At 30.5% G+C, this 14,157-nt stretch overlaps 1 protein-coding gene across 1 annotated transcript in view; it reads left to right on the plus strand.

Annotated features, from left to right (window-relative positions):
• Positions 1-13,947, plus strand: part of LOC144374789 (echinoderm microtubule-associated protein-like 1) — a 99,749-nt gene extending 85,802 nt beyond the window's left edge. Inside the window, exons 3-4 of the mRNA XM_078037536.1 lie at positions 13,214-13,265; positions 13,721-13,947. Of these exons, the coding sequence (XP_077893662.1) occupies positions 13,214-13,265; positions 13,721-13,748 (80 nt within the window). The 3' untranslated portion in view covers positions 13,749-13,947. The remainder of the gene's footprint in view (positions 1-13,213; positions 13,266-13,720) is intronic.
• The last annotated feature ends 210 nt before the right edge of the window (positions 13,948-14,157 follow it).

Below are 14,157 nucleotides of genomic sequence, written 5' to 3' on the forward strand. Positions count from 1 at the left end.
TCAGGTCCTCAGCCTAGGTCTCTCCAATGTATTTGCAGACAGCACATTATTGACAAGTTTGGAAGAACCACAACAGAAAATGCATTTCAGATACTCTACTGCCTATATTACTAGTCCAATAACGTGACTCCACTCTCACAACACCAACACAAAAAGTTGTTACTTGACAGTGCAAACTATCACAACTCAGGAGTCATAGATAAGACACAGGAAACTACAATACAGACACCATTTGGAAAAGAATTCAACATTACACGTTTAACCAATAGCCCAGGACACATCATCCAGGGAAATCTATTTCCTTAGCAGACACTCACATAAATGTGGAAAAGATATATATCCCTGAAAATGTACAAATTTAAATATAGAAATATACGAAAGGTAAAATGCAAGGTAGCATGACTGTTTCATAGTTCATAACTCTAGAAACTCTTTCCAAAGATAATGCAATAGACAAAAGTGCCAGAAAAAAGTTTGGAAAGGGGTTTAAAATTGTGAATTAATTCAAAGATGAAGCAAAGAAAAACTGAGTAAATGAAGGAAAACAATGCAGGACATGGAAAAAAATTCAATACAGATTCTGGAAAAGAATCAATTAGAAATCTTAAAAATGAAGAGCCCAATACCTCAAATTAAAAAATATCCAGTTGAAGTCAGACCCACAAACTAGATCAAGTGAAAGAAAAATATCATAGCTTGAACGTGATGAAATATCACATTCACACAATATCAATAACAATTAAAACAATTGTAAACAACTTACAAACCCACTAGACACAATTCATAGACTACTTTTATGAATCACTGGTACACACAATGGAGAAGAGGTACAGGCTGCAGGCAATGCAAATTTTCTCAGTGAACAAAAGTAACTATTTCTTTTATATTGTGAAAGTTATGGACATCCAGGTATAAGATTTTAGAATACTAAGTGGACATGGACATATAAGAACCTCTCCAAATCATAGTCTATAAAATTACCAAAGGTAAACTGAAATCTATAATAAGGGCCAAAGCAATTATAAACACATCAGAAAAATATTAGATTTATGAGTAGAAATTTAAAGGCCCAGGATAGTAGGAAATGGTATAATTCAAACCTCACATGAAAAGGTTAATAAAAGAAATGAAGAAAAAACTGTAAAATGGATGAAAAGGGTGGTCATCATGTTAAGGTGAAAAAATCAGAAAAAAATCCAATTATCATATTCTCTTCCTAACATATGGTATCTGGAAAGAGAAATTATCGAGGGAATATTAAAGAATAGGGATGGTAACTGGGGATGAAAAAGAGAGAGGAGGGAAAATTGGAATTAAGGAGAGTGGTCAGGATTCAAGTATTGTATATGAGTGTATAGAAATATCACTGTGAAATTCACTAATTTGGTCATACAATAGGAGTTGGTATTAATAGTTGACAAGAACACCTGTTTTATATCTTCTGCGAAGACATAAAATTTCATAATCAAAATTAATGTAGAATTTCTTTACAATATCATTTAGATGATAAATTTCCTATAATTAATTACTAACTCCTGAATTCTATATGATCAAGAAAGATATTAAGAAAAATATTAATGGAATTTGAAAATTTATTTTTTTCCACTGTTCTTTTGTGATCAAACTTTCTTACTCTTATTTACACAGGGCATGAACACCAAGAGTAACTCACTTTTGTGAGTCTTACCTGGATTGAAATTTACTGATGTTCTAGATTGTGCTTTCATATAACAAAGAATTAGATTCCTGTTGCTATGTTTTAAAAAGTAATAAAATTGGTATTTTAATATTCAGATGAAAACATTGACCAAATACATTTCAATACTTATTAATGTTTTAGATCTAGTATCAGAACTTTTTAATATGCTCTCCAAATCTGTATGCAGTATAAATATTTTATTAACTTGAAATTATTTGTACAGTGTTGTTCTGTTTTTGAGATGGTATTTCATGATGATGGTCAGGCTGATCTTAAATTCCTGGGCTCAAGCAATTGTCCTGCCTCAGGTTCCCAAGTGGCTGGGGTAAATGCATGTGTCTCTGTACTCATAACTTGTAATTAAAAAGAAAAAGTAAGATGAAATGATCGTGAATTGAGAGAAAGACAGGTAAATATATTAACTAGTGTATACTGAACTCAGAAAATGCTCTGTCTTTAAAAAGTAGCTTTTTTTTCTTGCACAAGTACTTTCTCTTAGGCTTAAAAGCCTTCTAAAAATTAGGGTTGTATAACTTTTGTTCACCAGGTTGTTATTGAGATTTACCAAGATAATATTGAAACATGTTAAGCAAAATAGTAAAATAATGGCATACTTCACTACTTAAAACTGACCTAGAACTAGTGTGTATTTTTCACAGATTCTAATATTCAAAAGTTAAAATTATTTTAAAAAATGCTTGTGTCCTAACTTTCATTATCAATTGGGCTCTTCTTTGTGCTTTATAACTCAGAGCAAATCAGCAATTAATTTATAAATCTATTTATAAACATCTCCTTTAATAAAGAATATAATCATCCCCTTCTGTGAGACTAATCAATAGCATCAAAGGCAAAAAATTAACAAATGCCAAGTACTGGCTTGGTCGACTACCATTTCTTCCCTACCTAGTTGAACAGAACCAGCAGATCTTTGTAAGAGTAGCTATGTTTCCATGTTGATCTCCAACTGACATGGAACACAAACTCCTCTTTAACACAATGGATGCTGAGGAGTCATGATGGGGCTTAGCTCTCTTGCATTCAATGAATCTACTTAATCTCTTCCTTTTGAGATAGAACTTAATAAATGCTCAAAACTTTAGGCAGTGATTCCAACAGCTTGTAAATTTTTCATTGCTCCGGAAAACCATTAGAAGTGCCATTCAAAGGTTGGCATCCACCCTGGAAAACAGTGATATGGGGCTCCCTGCAGTTAAAGAAAATCTATTTCAAGGGATGGAAGGATTCAGGGAACAGATCTATTAGCCACGTTGACAAAAAACTCTTTTTTGATATCTTCCAGTGACATTACTTGAAGCTCTCTAATAGCTTTGAATGATTTTAATTTTATGACAGAAAAGAAAAAGTCCTCAAAGGATAATTCACCAGAAAGGGCAAGGCTAATAGGAATCAGGTTCCTAAAATGGGGACAAGGTCAGAGTGTTTAATATTTGTTGGCCAAAGCTAGAGGCTAAGTTGCCAAAGCAGAGTGCTGCTGCTTGGAAACAATTGTTAAATAAAAAATCATGAGTGCATAAGAACTAAAAAGAGTGTTGTAACTATTGAGTCTAAGTGTGTGTTACCATGAAGACTCAGGGTTTGGGATCAATCAAGACATGTTATAATAAAAGCTGTTAATTACCAGACTGCAGGGCCAGTTCTGGCAGAAACACTACAGCAACAGAACTGACAGAGACAAAGGAATAATTTAAAACCTATTTATCCCCCTCCTTTTGATTATAGAATTGTCTTCATTAGACTTCAAGAACTACCACATATCCAGCAATCCCTATTGGCTATATATCCCAAAGGAATGAAATATGTATGTCTAAGAGACATCTGTACTCTAATTTTCATTGCAGCACTATTTAAAATATCCAAGGTAAAGAATCAACCTTAGGATTCATTAATAGATGAATGGATAAAGAAATGGTACATACACACAATAGAATAATATTCAATCATTAAACTAAAGAGAATCCTGGTCTTTGTGAGAAGATACATAAACATGGAAGGCATGACGTTATTAAATTAAAACCATGCACAGAAAGACAAACCCCATAATTTTACTTGTAAGTACAATCTAAAATTATTTCCCATTGAACTGCAGAATGGTGCTTACCTGGGTCTGAGGTGGATGTGGGAGGGTTGATAGAGAGATTTTGGTCAAAGGAGACAAAAATCTCAGTTAAGAGTAACAATTTTAAAAGTTCTGTTGTACTTCATGTTAGCTATAGTCAATAATCATATAGCTTAACTTGAAAAATTCTGGGACAGTGGATAGTATGTGTTTTCACAACAAAAATAATAAATATGAGAGGTAATACATGTTAATTAATAAGATTTTATTATTCCATAATGCATATATACTTCAAAACTTTTTGTACATAATAAAGAAAGAAAGAAAGAAATACAATTTTATCTGTCAATTAAAATAATAAAAAAAGAAAAAAATAGAAAAAAAATGTTAACTGTAAAGTAGCTGGGTATAAGATCAACATCTTTATTGTGGTAGCTCTTACCTAAATTGAATGCTTGAATAGAACAAAATAGCATACTCTCCCATGAGTAAGTAATAAGGAGCTTCTCAACTGTTTCAGTTGTATATTTAACAATATTATATATATATATATATATATATATATATATATATATATATATATATATATATATCTCACAGACAAGGGCTTTTTCAATGATGACCAGAATTTGTTGTATCTATCAATGTAATTTGTCACATAATGAACAGAAACTGATGAGTATTAATAGGCAGATGAAACACATTTAATAATATTCAATGTCTATTAGTGACTAGGAAATTATTTTTAAAAATCAGAAGTAGAAATCAATTAACCTATTAAAATTAGTTTCCATTTTTCAAAAGGACAACAAATATGAAGCAAAACATCATCTTGATTTGGTGTGCTTGTATAAGAGACCATACATAAATATCTGCTAGAATAGATTTTCTTATTTTAAGTATATTTTAGCCTTTTCTCTCAAGGTAAAAGTATACTTAAAATAAGAATATTTAGAAGAATTTGAGCGAAAAAGTAAAACTCAATACACTCTTTGAGAAAATGGACATTTAACTTTTATAATTATTAAGACAGCTTGAAAAGTAGCTGGCTATAAGGTCACCATACTAAATTTGATGTTTTATCCGTCAATTAATGTTTAACATGCTAATTATGTTAAATTAATAAATTCAGTTCTAATCCAATGAGAGTTATTTGGAAAACCTGTGTTGTTTTGTTGTTATTGTTGTTACATTGATAACTTTATTAAAAATTGAATAGAACATAATTTTAAAGGCTCCATATCCATCATCTTGCTCCCCACTTCCATCTTCACTGAGAAATTCTGCAAAATTTTTTTCTGGGTCTGATGTTTTGGGCTTCTATTATTAACCACATCTTTATTTTCAAATCTGGTATTGCAACTTTTTGATCATTTTAGAATTAGCCTCAAGAGAATGACATCTCCTATTGATCCATTGGCAAAGCTGTCACTTTTGTCAATTTTCTGATAGTCTTTTCCTGGATACATTTTGATCCTCCAGTTACAAGTTGCTTATATATCCTTCAGAGGACTCATTACATGTCTGTATTTATTTCATCACATTTTGAATAAAAGTTCTGCTCAATATGGCATCTTCTGCTCATTCCTCCTAGTGACTATATTCTTTCTTTTTTTCTGACAAAATCTTGATTTTACTCAAAATTTGGACATCTTATATCTGTACTTGCTCCAAAGTTAATTTAATAGAATCAGGAAAGTTTTGGAAGAACATTAAATAGGGTCTGTCAGAATTATGTAAAAAACAATTTTATACAAAATTGTGATGTAGTTCAAAACCTACTCATGTCTAAAAATATTACTAACAAAAAGTTGGAAAGTTTTTCTCAGATATAAAATATTGGTACCTTTGTTTAAAAACAAATTAATCTAAAGTGAGATTCTTCATTATGTTCAATCTTCAGAAAAATTTCTGTGAAATCAGAAACACAATGCAAATACCTGCTAACAACTGTGAAACATGTAATATTTTAAATGCACATCTTCTATCGTTCAGTAATTTTACCAAAATCCTTCAATACAAAAATATAGGTACATGTAAATATTCATGCCAATTTATTTGTAAAATGTAAATTCAGCTAGGCATAGTGATGCATGCCTGCAATCCCAACAACTCAGAAGCCCGAGGCAGGAGGATTACAAGTTTAAGGACAGTCTCAGCAACTTAGAACTTGTCTAAAAATTTAAAAAATAAAATTAAAAGAAATGGGGATATAGCTCACTGGTTTGGTGACTCTGGTTGTTTCCACATAGGAGCCTAATTGCACTGTGACTTTTGTATATAAAATTGTGTTTTTATACAGAATGAAACAAGAGTGTATAACGAGGGTGCAATGATGAAATGCATAGATTCACAGTGAAATCAAAATATCTTTCTTACATTAGGAAATAAACTGTAGTGTGAATATCTTTTTATATAAAAGAGTGCAATAAAAAGATACAACAATGTACACAATTCATAATGTAATGTATAATATTCCATAAAATATTATGCTTCATATCTCTAAATAAGAAACATGGATCCTAAGGCAAATTAAATGATTAATTTTGTTTTAAAATTAGCACAACATGTTACTAAATTGTCTCATTTCTAATAAGATTTTAGTCTATCATTTGCTAATTAGACAGGATGAAAAATACTTATGACTCAAAATCAAATGATAAAAAACATAAAATACAGAAAATAATGAAGAAATTAATATAAGCTGTACAGAGAATCATGAGATTTTATCATTAAAATATCTAACTTTCTTACTTGGAGAGAAAATACCAGATTTTGGTTACACAGTTTTATGTTTAAAGCCTTGAAATTTTTTAATTTTTTTTTTTTGCTATATCTAAGAGATGAAGATACAATAATCAGAGTGAGACTTGTGTGTATATATAAATAAAAAATATCTAGGTATATTACGGCTAACATAATTGTAAAATGATCTCATTTGTCTTTAAATCAGTGGCTAACATAATTTTAAAATGATCTCACTTTTCTTTCAATCAGTGGCATTCAGGAAATGAAAATATAATAAATTTTTTTTGTGAATAAGCATGCATGTGCATTTCTAGTGATTAAGTTTATGCATTGATTCCTCTGAGCCACTTGTCCCCAGATGTTTGGTCAAATATTATTCAGATGATGCACATGAAGGTGATTTTTTAATGAGACTGATTTGAATCAGTAGAGTGTGAAAACAGATTACCATTTTTTCTGTGATAGCTCTTACCCAATTTGAATGTTTGAATAGAACAAAATATTATGATTAACTGAGTAAGTAATATGGAGCTTCTCACACCTGATTACCTGAACAGAAACATCTTTTTCTGCTTTGTTTCTGCCATTGGACAAAAACTGAAACATCAATTCTTCTTTGATCTTGAATTGTCTGATGTTTAGACTGGAACATATCTTCCCTCTTCCTCTTCTATATCCCCAGCTTGCCTACTACAGATCCTACAACTCCTCAGCTTTTATAATTGCATAAGCCAATTTCTTAACATAAGTCATATTTATGTCTATACAAGAATGAATGTGTGGTGTGTGGATACAATGGGTTTTTTTTTCTATTTCTATAAATAATCCTGACTATCTCACTATGGAAATCAGATACCAGTAAATTTACCATATAATTTATTCAACCAGAATGAGATTTTGAAGAAGTTTTAATTCTCCTAAAAATTTCCAAATGAGGAAAGGAATATGCAGACTTCAATCATCTTGTGAATTATTCATGGCCCATATCACACTTCCCCTAAAACCTTTTTAAACTGAAATACAATGAGAAGGTAGGGAAGTACTATGTAAAGGAAACAACAGTAAGAGCTGTTTGTAAAATCAGTATACAGATTCTTCACCATGGTTCCAGATTTATTTGCCTACATAAATTAGAGTGAAAACAGCATCTAAGACATTGGGAGGAAATTATGAGTATGTGATTTTTCTAGAACCATTAGGGACAGGTTTTTTTTTTTAAATATTAGAGTAAAAACCCTTAACATGAAATCCATGGACACACTTTCCTTGCCTTTTACAGTCACCTGTTCAAAACTTTCATTGAACATTTATTGTGTGACATTACATCTTCTAAATTTTGTAGATAAACTGGCAAGAATCAAGGACTACAAGATGCTTTTATGTAACCTGTTTCATAAAGGAAATATTACAAGTAATAAAAAAACATATTTTCCAAGAGCATCTTTTTCCCCTGAAAAAAGGCAGCAATCAAAATTAATTTAAAAAGACCATCATGATGCCACAGAGAGTGAGGAATTTAGAGCATGTACAACAACAACAACAACAACAACAACAACAACAACAACAACAACAAATATATCCTTTTAATTCCAGAAACACAGGAGGCTTGTGGCATAAGGATTGAAAGTTGGAAGCCAGAATGGGTAACTATCTCAATATTAAACAACAACAACAAAAAAACTGGGAATGCAGGTCAGAGGTAGAGCACTCTTGGGTTCAGTTTTCAGTGCTGACAGCAAAATCAAACTATACAAAACAGAAAAAAATTACCAAATAAATTTCTTGCCTATGTGCCTAAAATGTATGTACAATAATTATTCTGACATTTATTTAATATTTTTACTAAAACAACTAGATGGAAAAAGTGTAAACAGGCTCTCTGAAGCAACATAATCAAAAGAAGTAAATTAGGCCAGGTGTGCCTGTAATCCTTGCAGCTCAAAAGGCTGAGGCAGGATGATTACAAGTTCAAACCCAGCTTCCTCCACAATGGTGAGGCACCAAGCAAATTAGTGAGACTCTTTTTGTAAGTAAAAGTCAAAATAGGGTTGGAGATGTGGCTCATTAATTAATTGCCACTGAGTTTAATCCCCAAAACTCCCCCAAAAGAAAGCAAGTACAAAATAGTCAAGCAGAAAATTCATTTGCTTCTTAAAAATGTTTGAGAAGAAAATTTCAGTGAACAATATTTGTTGGAATCACACCTGAAAAATCAAAAGCAGAAATTTTGATTTGAAAGTAGATGAAAGTGCTTGGATGATAGCTGAAATCAATGAAAATTAGTAGCACTTGTGGAGGGAAATGATATTGGATGGTTCCAGAAAATCTCCTTCTCCCACATGACTCTTTGGTAGTCCCTCCTGCTTTTAAAAGATTAAAGGAAAGTGCATGGGCACTTGAAGTGAGAAAAGAAACTCATTGATTAGTTTTGATTCTTATTTAAGGACAGCAGTTACTCTCTCTTACTAGGTACTTTAAAGTTTTAAATAATTTTTACAAGGAAACCACCCATGTGTAATCAACAAAAATATAATCCTTGGCATTAATATAGAATATTATTAGTTTTAATTCAAGCGTGGCAGATTTGAAAAACAAGAAGAAGTGTAGAATGGAAGGATAAGCCAAGAGAAGATACTAAAAATGGGGAAAATTTTTAATAACTCCACAAAAGTTTATCCAAATGGCCAGTGAAAATATATTCAAGCTCATTATTACTACTCAAGGAAATACAAATTAAAACCACAAGATACCATTACATACATATATATGACAGAACTTAATTGAAAATATGTATAAAGAGCAACATGATCTTTTATGTATTCTAATAGCAGTAAAATCTGTACTAGTTTGGAAAACTGCTTAGTATTATTTCTTAAACTTTAAGATATACATACTTGATGACAAAACATTTCTATCCCTGAATATGTACTACAGAGTAATTAACTGCATAAGTGTACCAAGAGACATGCACAAGAATAAAATTATGTCATTTGCAGGTGTAATGGTGGAAATAGAAAACATCATGCTAAATGATATAAGCCAATTCCAAGAAACCAAAGGCTGAATGTATTCTCTGATAAATGGATGCTGATCCACAGTGGGAGTGGGGGTAGGGAAGAATGAAGGGCCTTTGGATAGTGCAAAGGAGAGTGAAGGGAGGGGTGAAGCATTGGAGATGGGAAGGACATTACAATTAAACAGACACTATTAGCTTATGTATATATGTATAATTACAGTACTGGTGTGACTCAGCACCATGTACACCCAAAGGAATGAGAATTTATGCTCCATTTGTGTACATTGTGTCAAAATGAATTCTGCTTTACTGTCATGTAAAACCACTTAGGACAAAAAAATCACAGTTCCTGGCACATAGTAGATGTTCAATAAATATTGTTAAAGTAATTTACACAAAAGAATGTTCATTATAGCAAGTTTTATCAGTAATAGAAAAACATTGTTGGGCTGGGGTTGTGGCTCACTTGTAGAGTTCTCACCTAGCAAGTGTGAGGCTCTGGGTTTGATCCTCAGCACCACATAAAAATAAAATATAATAAAAGCAAAAAAAATTTCAACCATAAAAAAATAAATTACATCTTATGCAGAAAACTGGAAGAAAATTTAGTACAACAAACACCATTATCAGTGATGCTTACATATGAGAGATGACAATATTCTTTTGTATATATGTACCACATTTTGTTTATCTGCTCATCTATTGATGAATTCTTGGGATTCCTTCCACCTTTTGGCTACCATGCACATCTCATTCTGTAAGGATTAGTGGTGTTGAGTAAATTTTTGGCCCTTTTTTTGGAAAAATATCTAGGTAAGTCCTTTGCCCATTCTCTAACCAGAATTTTAAAATAATTTATAAATAGAAATTCTTTATACATTCAGGACATGTATTGGAGACATGATTTTCATGATACTATTTAGTATTTTAGTACTAATTAGTACTCACTCAAAATAAGTTCAACTTCCTATAACTTTGGAAGGAGAATCATAAGAAATAAGGCTGGACTAGTTTGACTTAAGGTTATCACTTTCTTTAGGAATATAAAACACAATATCAGACCATATTTAAGCCACTGTTTTAATTTAAAGTGGCTATCTACTTCAGTGACAAGAAAAATCTATTTGTGAACTTAGTATTTAAATAGTTTTTGAATTTTATTTCCCCAAAGCACATACATTATATGGGCAGATGGAAATACATTTATATAATGAGAAATTGTTAGATATCATACATACACAGTTGCCTAAAATTTATTTTCAAATACATTGCTGAATTGCTGTTACTGATAGCAATATTTTAAAGTTCTTTTTGTAGAAAACACTTTTTTGTTCTTTATAAATTGGTCCCCTCCCATGGTTGATTATAAATCTTGTTTTTCATTTTTGTCCTCATATTAATTCATATGAACTCCTCTTTATAAAGATGAATTTTAGTTTTTAAAACATTCTTCAATCATTATTTAATAGGAATAAGAAAATAATCTCATTTCCCAATTTACAAATTCTTTATGATACAATTTTATATTCACATGAAAATATCACGTCTGTCCTTCATTGCTAAAGACATGAGAATCATAAGAAATAAGGCTGGACTAGTGTGACTTAAGGTTATCACTTTGTTTATCTGCTCATCTATTGATGAATTCTTGACTTCAGTAAATTTAGAGTAAGTATTGGTTCCTTTTTTAGGAGGTCTCTAGTTTAAAGCTTCAGGGGAAGGTGTATTGTTACACCCCCTAAACCTTTTAGGCACATGACTTCACTTCTCTGTGCTTCACTTCCTTTATTTGTGCCATGTTTATGATAAAAAGGCTTATCTTACAGGGATGTAATAAAGATTAATAAGCTAATGCATAAGAGAACATGGACAGAGAAATACAAAATAGTCATCTTTTTTGGTTTAATATCTAATTTTTAAGTGTTTATAAAATAAGTCATTTATTTTAGTAAATTCTGCCAGTTTTGGTGGGGGGGGTATTTACCATGTGTTAAAACAAATTACTGACCAAAATATATAGGAGTTTATGTGTTTTTTATGCAACTTTTCTGTGAATGTGCTGTCGCTTCAAAAGAAAAAAAATAAAGAGATAAAAGGCTTACTTGGAAGACAAGTTCATTAAGAGCCATTCTAAATATCCTAAAGGCTAAGTTCATTGGGTATTTAGCAAAGCCAACTTGTAAAAAGGATCTGGAGCCCATAAAAGAGTATGATTAATTTGTAAGTAGTTCAGTATGATAATTTGCATGTCAGTGTGGAAAATTTAGAATATAGGCTTTCAAATGTCTATACAGAAACTAGCTTAGAATATTCTTAAGCTGAAAATTTTAAAAATATTTTGCAAATTATTGGATGAAGTTTATGCCAGAATCATGATTTATATACCAATAAATATAGAAAATCTCAAATTCTAAATATCTGAATTTTTTTCCTGCTTGACAACCTGTAATTATTACAGAACTCTATTAAAAAGACATATGCTGGGGATGGAGTTGTGGCTCAAGCAGTAGCGAGCTCACCTGGCATGCGTGCGACCCAGGTTCAATCCTCAGCACCACATACAAACAAAGATGTTGTGTCTGCCAAATACTAAAAAATAAATATTAAAAATATTCTCCCCCCCCTCTCTCTCTAAAAAAAAAAGACATATGTAACCGTTTGGGTGGGCTTAAGCTAAGTAGACTTTAAAAAATTAGTATCATTGTAGCCCTAGAATCCAATAAAGATTAAATAAGTTAACGCATAAGAGTTATGTTGAACATTAGTGGCAATTTAGAAATTGATGTCAACAAAAACTGAATAAAATGCTTTAACCATTTCTAAAATCAATATCCATCTTTATTAAGAATATTTTAAAGTGGAGTTGAGAAGAAACATCAGAAATTTTAAAGCAGCAAAATAAGTGATTATGCTAGTAAATTTCACTTTTAAATTTTTAAAAGTACAGAATAAGCAAGTGTTATATTTTTGGAAACTTTATATGGTAATTTCACCTATTTTTCCTAATACTTTAATGTTTTATTTCTTAGTCTAGAGATTAAGATATTACTTCAAATGATAGTCACTTAAAATATTTTTATTGCTAATCTCTTAATAGCAAAACTTCTCCAGGTAAGTGCCTCCGTGTTTCATACATAAAGTAATTATTAGGAGATGAATTAAAGTTAATGGATCAAGTTCTCAAATAATATTTTACCATTTCCTTACTGAGAAAAAAATATCCCTGGATGCTTTTGAGATATTGATTGAAATATGGGGAAAATATAAACTTTGCACACATTTTCTAGACAGTTAAAATCATTAAATAGATTTTTAAGTTTTATTTTTTTTAAAAGAAGTGATAATAATTTGTTACATTTGTTTTTGCATAAACATACTTTTATATAATTTTATATGATATTTATGCATTATTCCACTTTGAATTTTTCTGTCAAAAGAGCTGAAATATAGAAGCATAGTCCAATGTAATTGATTTAGAAAAAATAAACTTTCTTTCTTTTTGAGAGGGAGATACAAGAGAAGTTTTGGAAAATGAAACAAAACCAAAGATTTGCAGACTAACAAACTGATTTTTAACTATGATTTCTCAGGATTATAACATAGAATATTTATTTTCATGGTTTTTTGATACTGAATATACTGGTTTTATTTTTTCTTATAAAAATTTTAGGAGAATCCTTTATGGACTCTGTATGCAGAAAAGTTTCTGAAGATTTGAAGTGGTAAAGGTTTTCTACTTTATTCTGTTGTAAAACAAAGATATGTAAATTTTTTGAAATTGCTGAAACTCAAGTATGTTATCCTTAAAAGAATATGAAATCATTTGTAGGAGTTTATCCTGTTTCATGCAGTCACAGTTACTAATAAATAAAAGTAACATAGTTTTCTTGTTTTAGATATTTTAAATTATTATTGTAAATCTAGAAGATGTTTAAATAATATTCACTTTTTTACTGTTTGTTTTGCTAGTAATAATTTACATGTATATTGTATTTGTAGAAAGAGGCTTTGTTTAAGGGATAATAAAGTACACAGAGTAGTGTAAAATAACTGTTTTATTAAATGTATTTAAACTGTATTTAAAGATTTAAATGCTTGATGATGCTTTCTCTAGTAACAAAAATTGAGGCAAGAATTAAACAATGCAGTTTTAAGTTATCTTTTTGGATATTCTTAGCAATTGGAAGCTTGTGGTGAGGAGCTAGAAGACAGAGAAGATTTGAACCAAGCTGTTACTTCTCTCATGAATCATGAATGGACATAATGTAAAAACTGTATTCATCTAGACACCAATCTTCTTAATTCCAAACTGAAGAAACAATGAATATTTCTTCATGCTTCATTGTATTTGGTGCTTGGTTTTCTCAAAAAATATAAATTATAATGAAAGTTGCAATTTTAAAAGTTGTGCTTTTCTTTCAATTTTCTGTTTGTTTTACTTTTTATTAGCTCTTTCACAGCTAATACACCTAAAATGTGTTTAATTATTTTTATAATCAATACAAGAGTTTAAGTTTCTTTGTAATTTTACTACTTAGGGTAATAGGAATTTTGAAATATAGAGTCTGTAGTAGTTCTTTTTCACAGCATTGAAACAGGGCATATATGTATTAG

Source organism: Ictidomys tridecemlineatus, unplaced genomic scaffold (assembly GCF_052094955.1).
Source record: "Ictidomys tridecemlineatus isolate mIctTri1 unplaced genomic scaffold, mIctTri1.hap1 Scaffold_88, whole genome shotgun sequence".
Lineage (NCBI taxonomy): Eukaryota > Metazoa > Chordata > Mammalia > Rodentia > Sciuridae > Ictidomys > Ictidomys tridecemlineatus.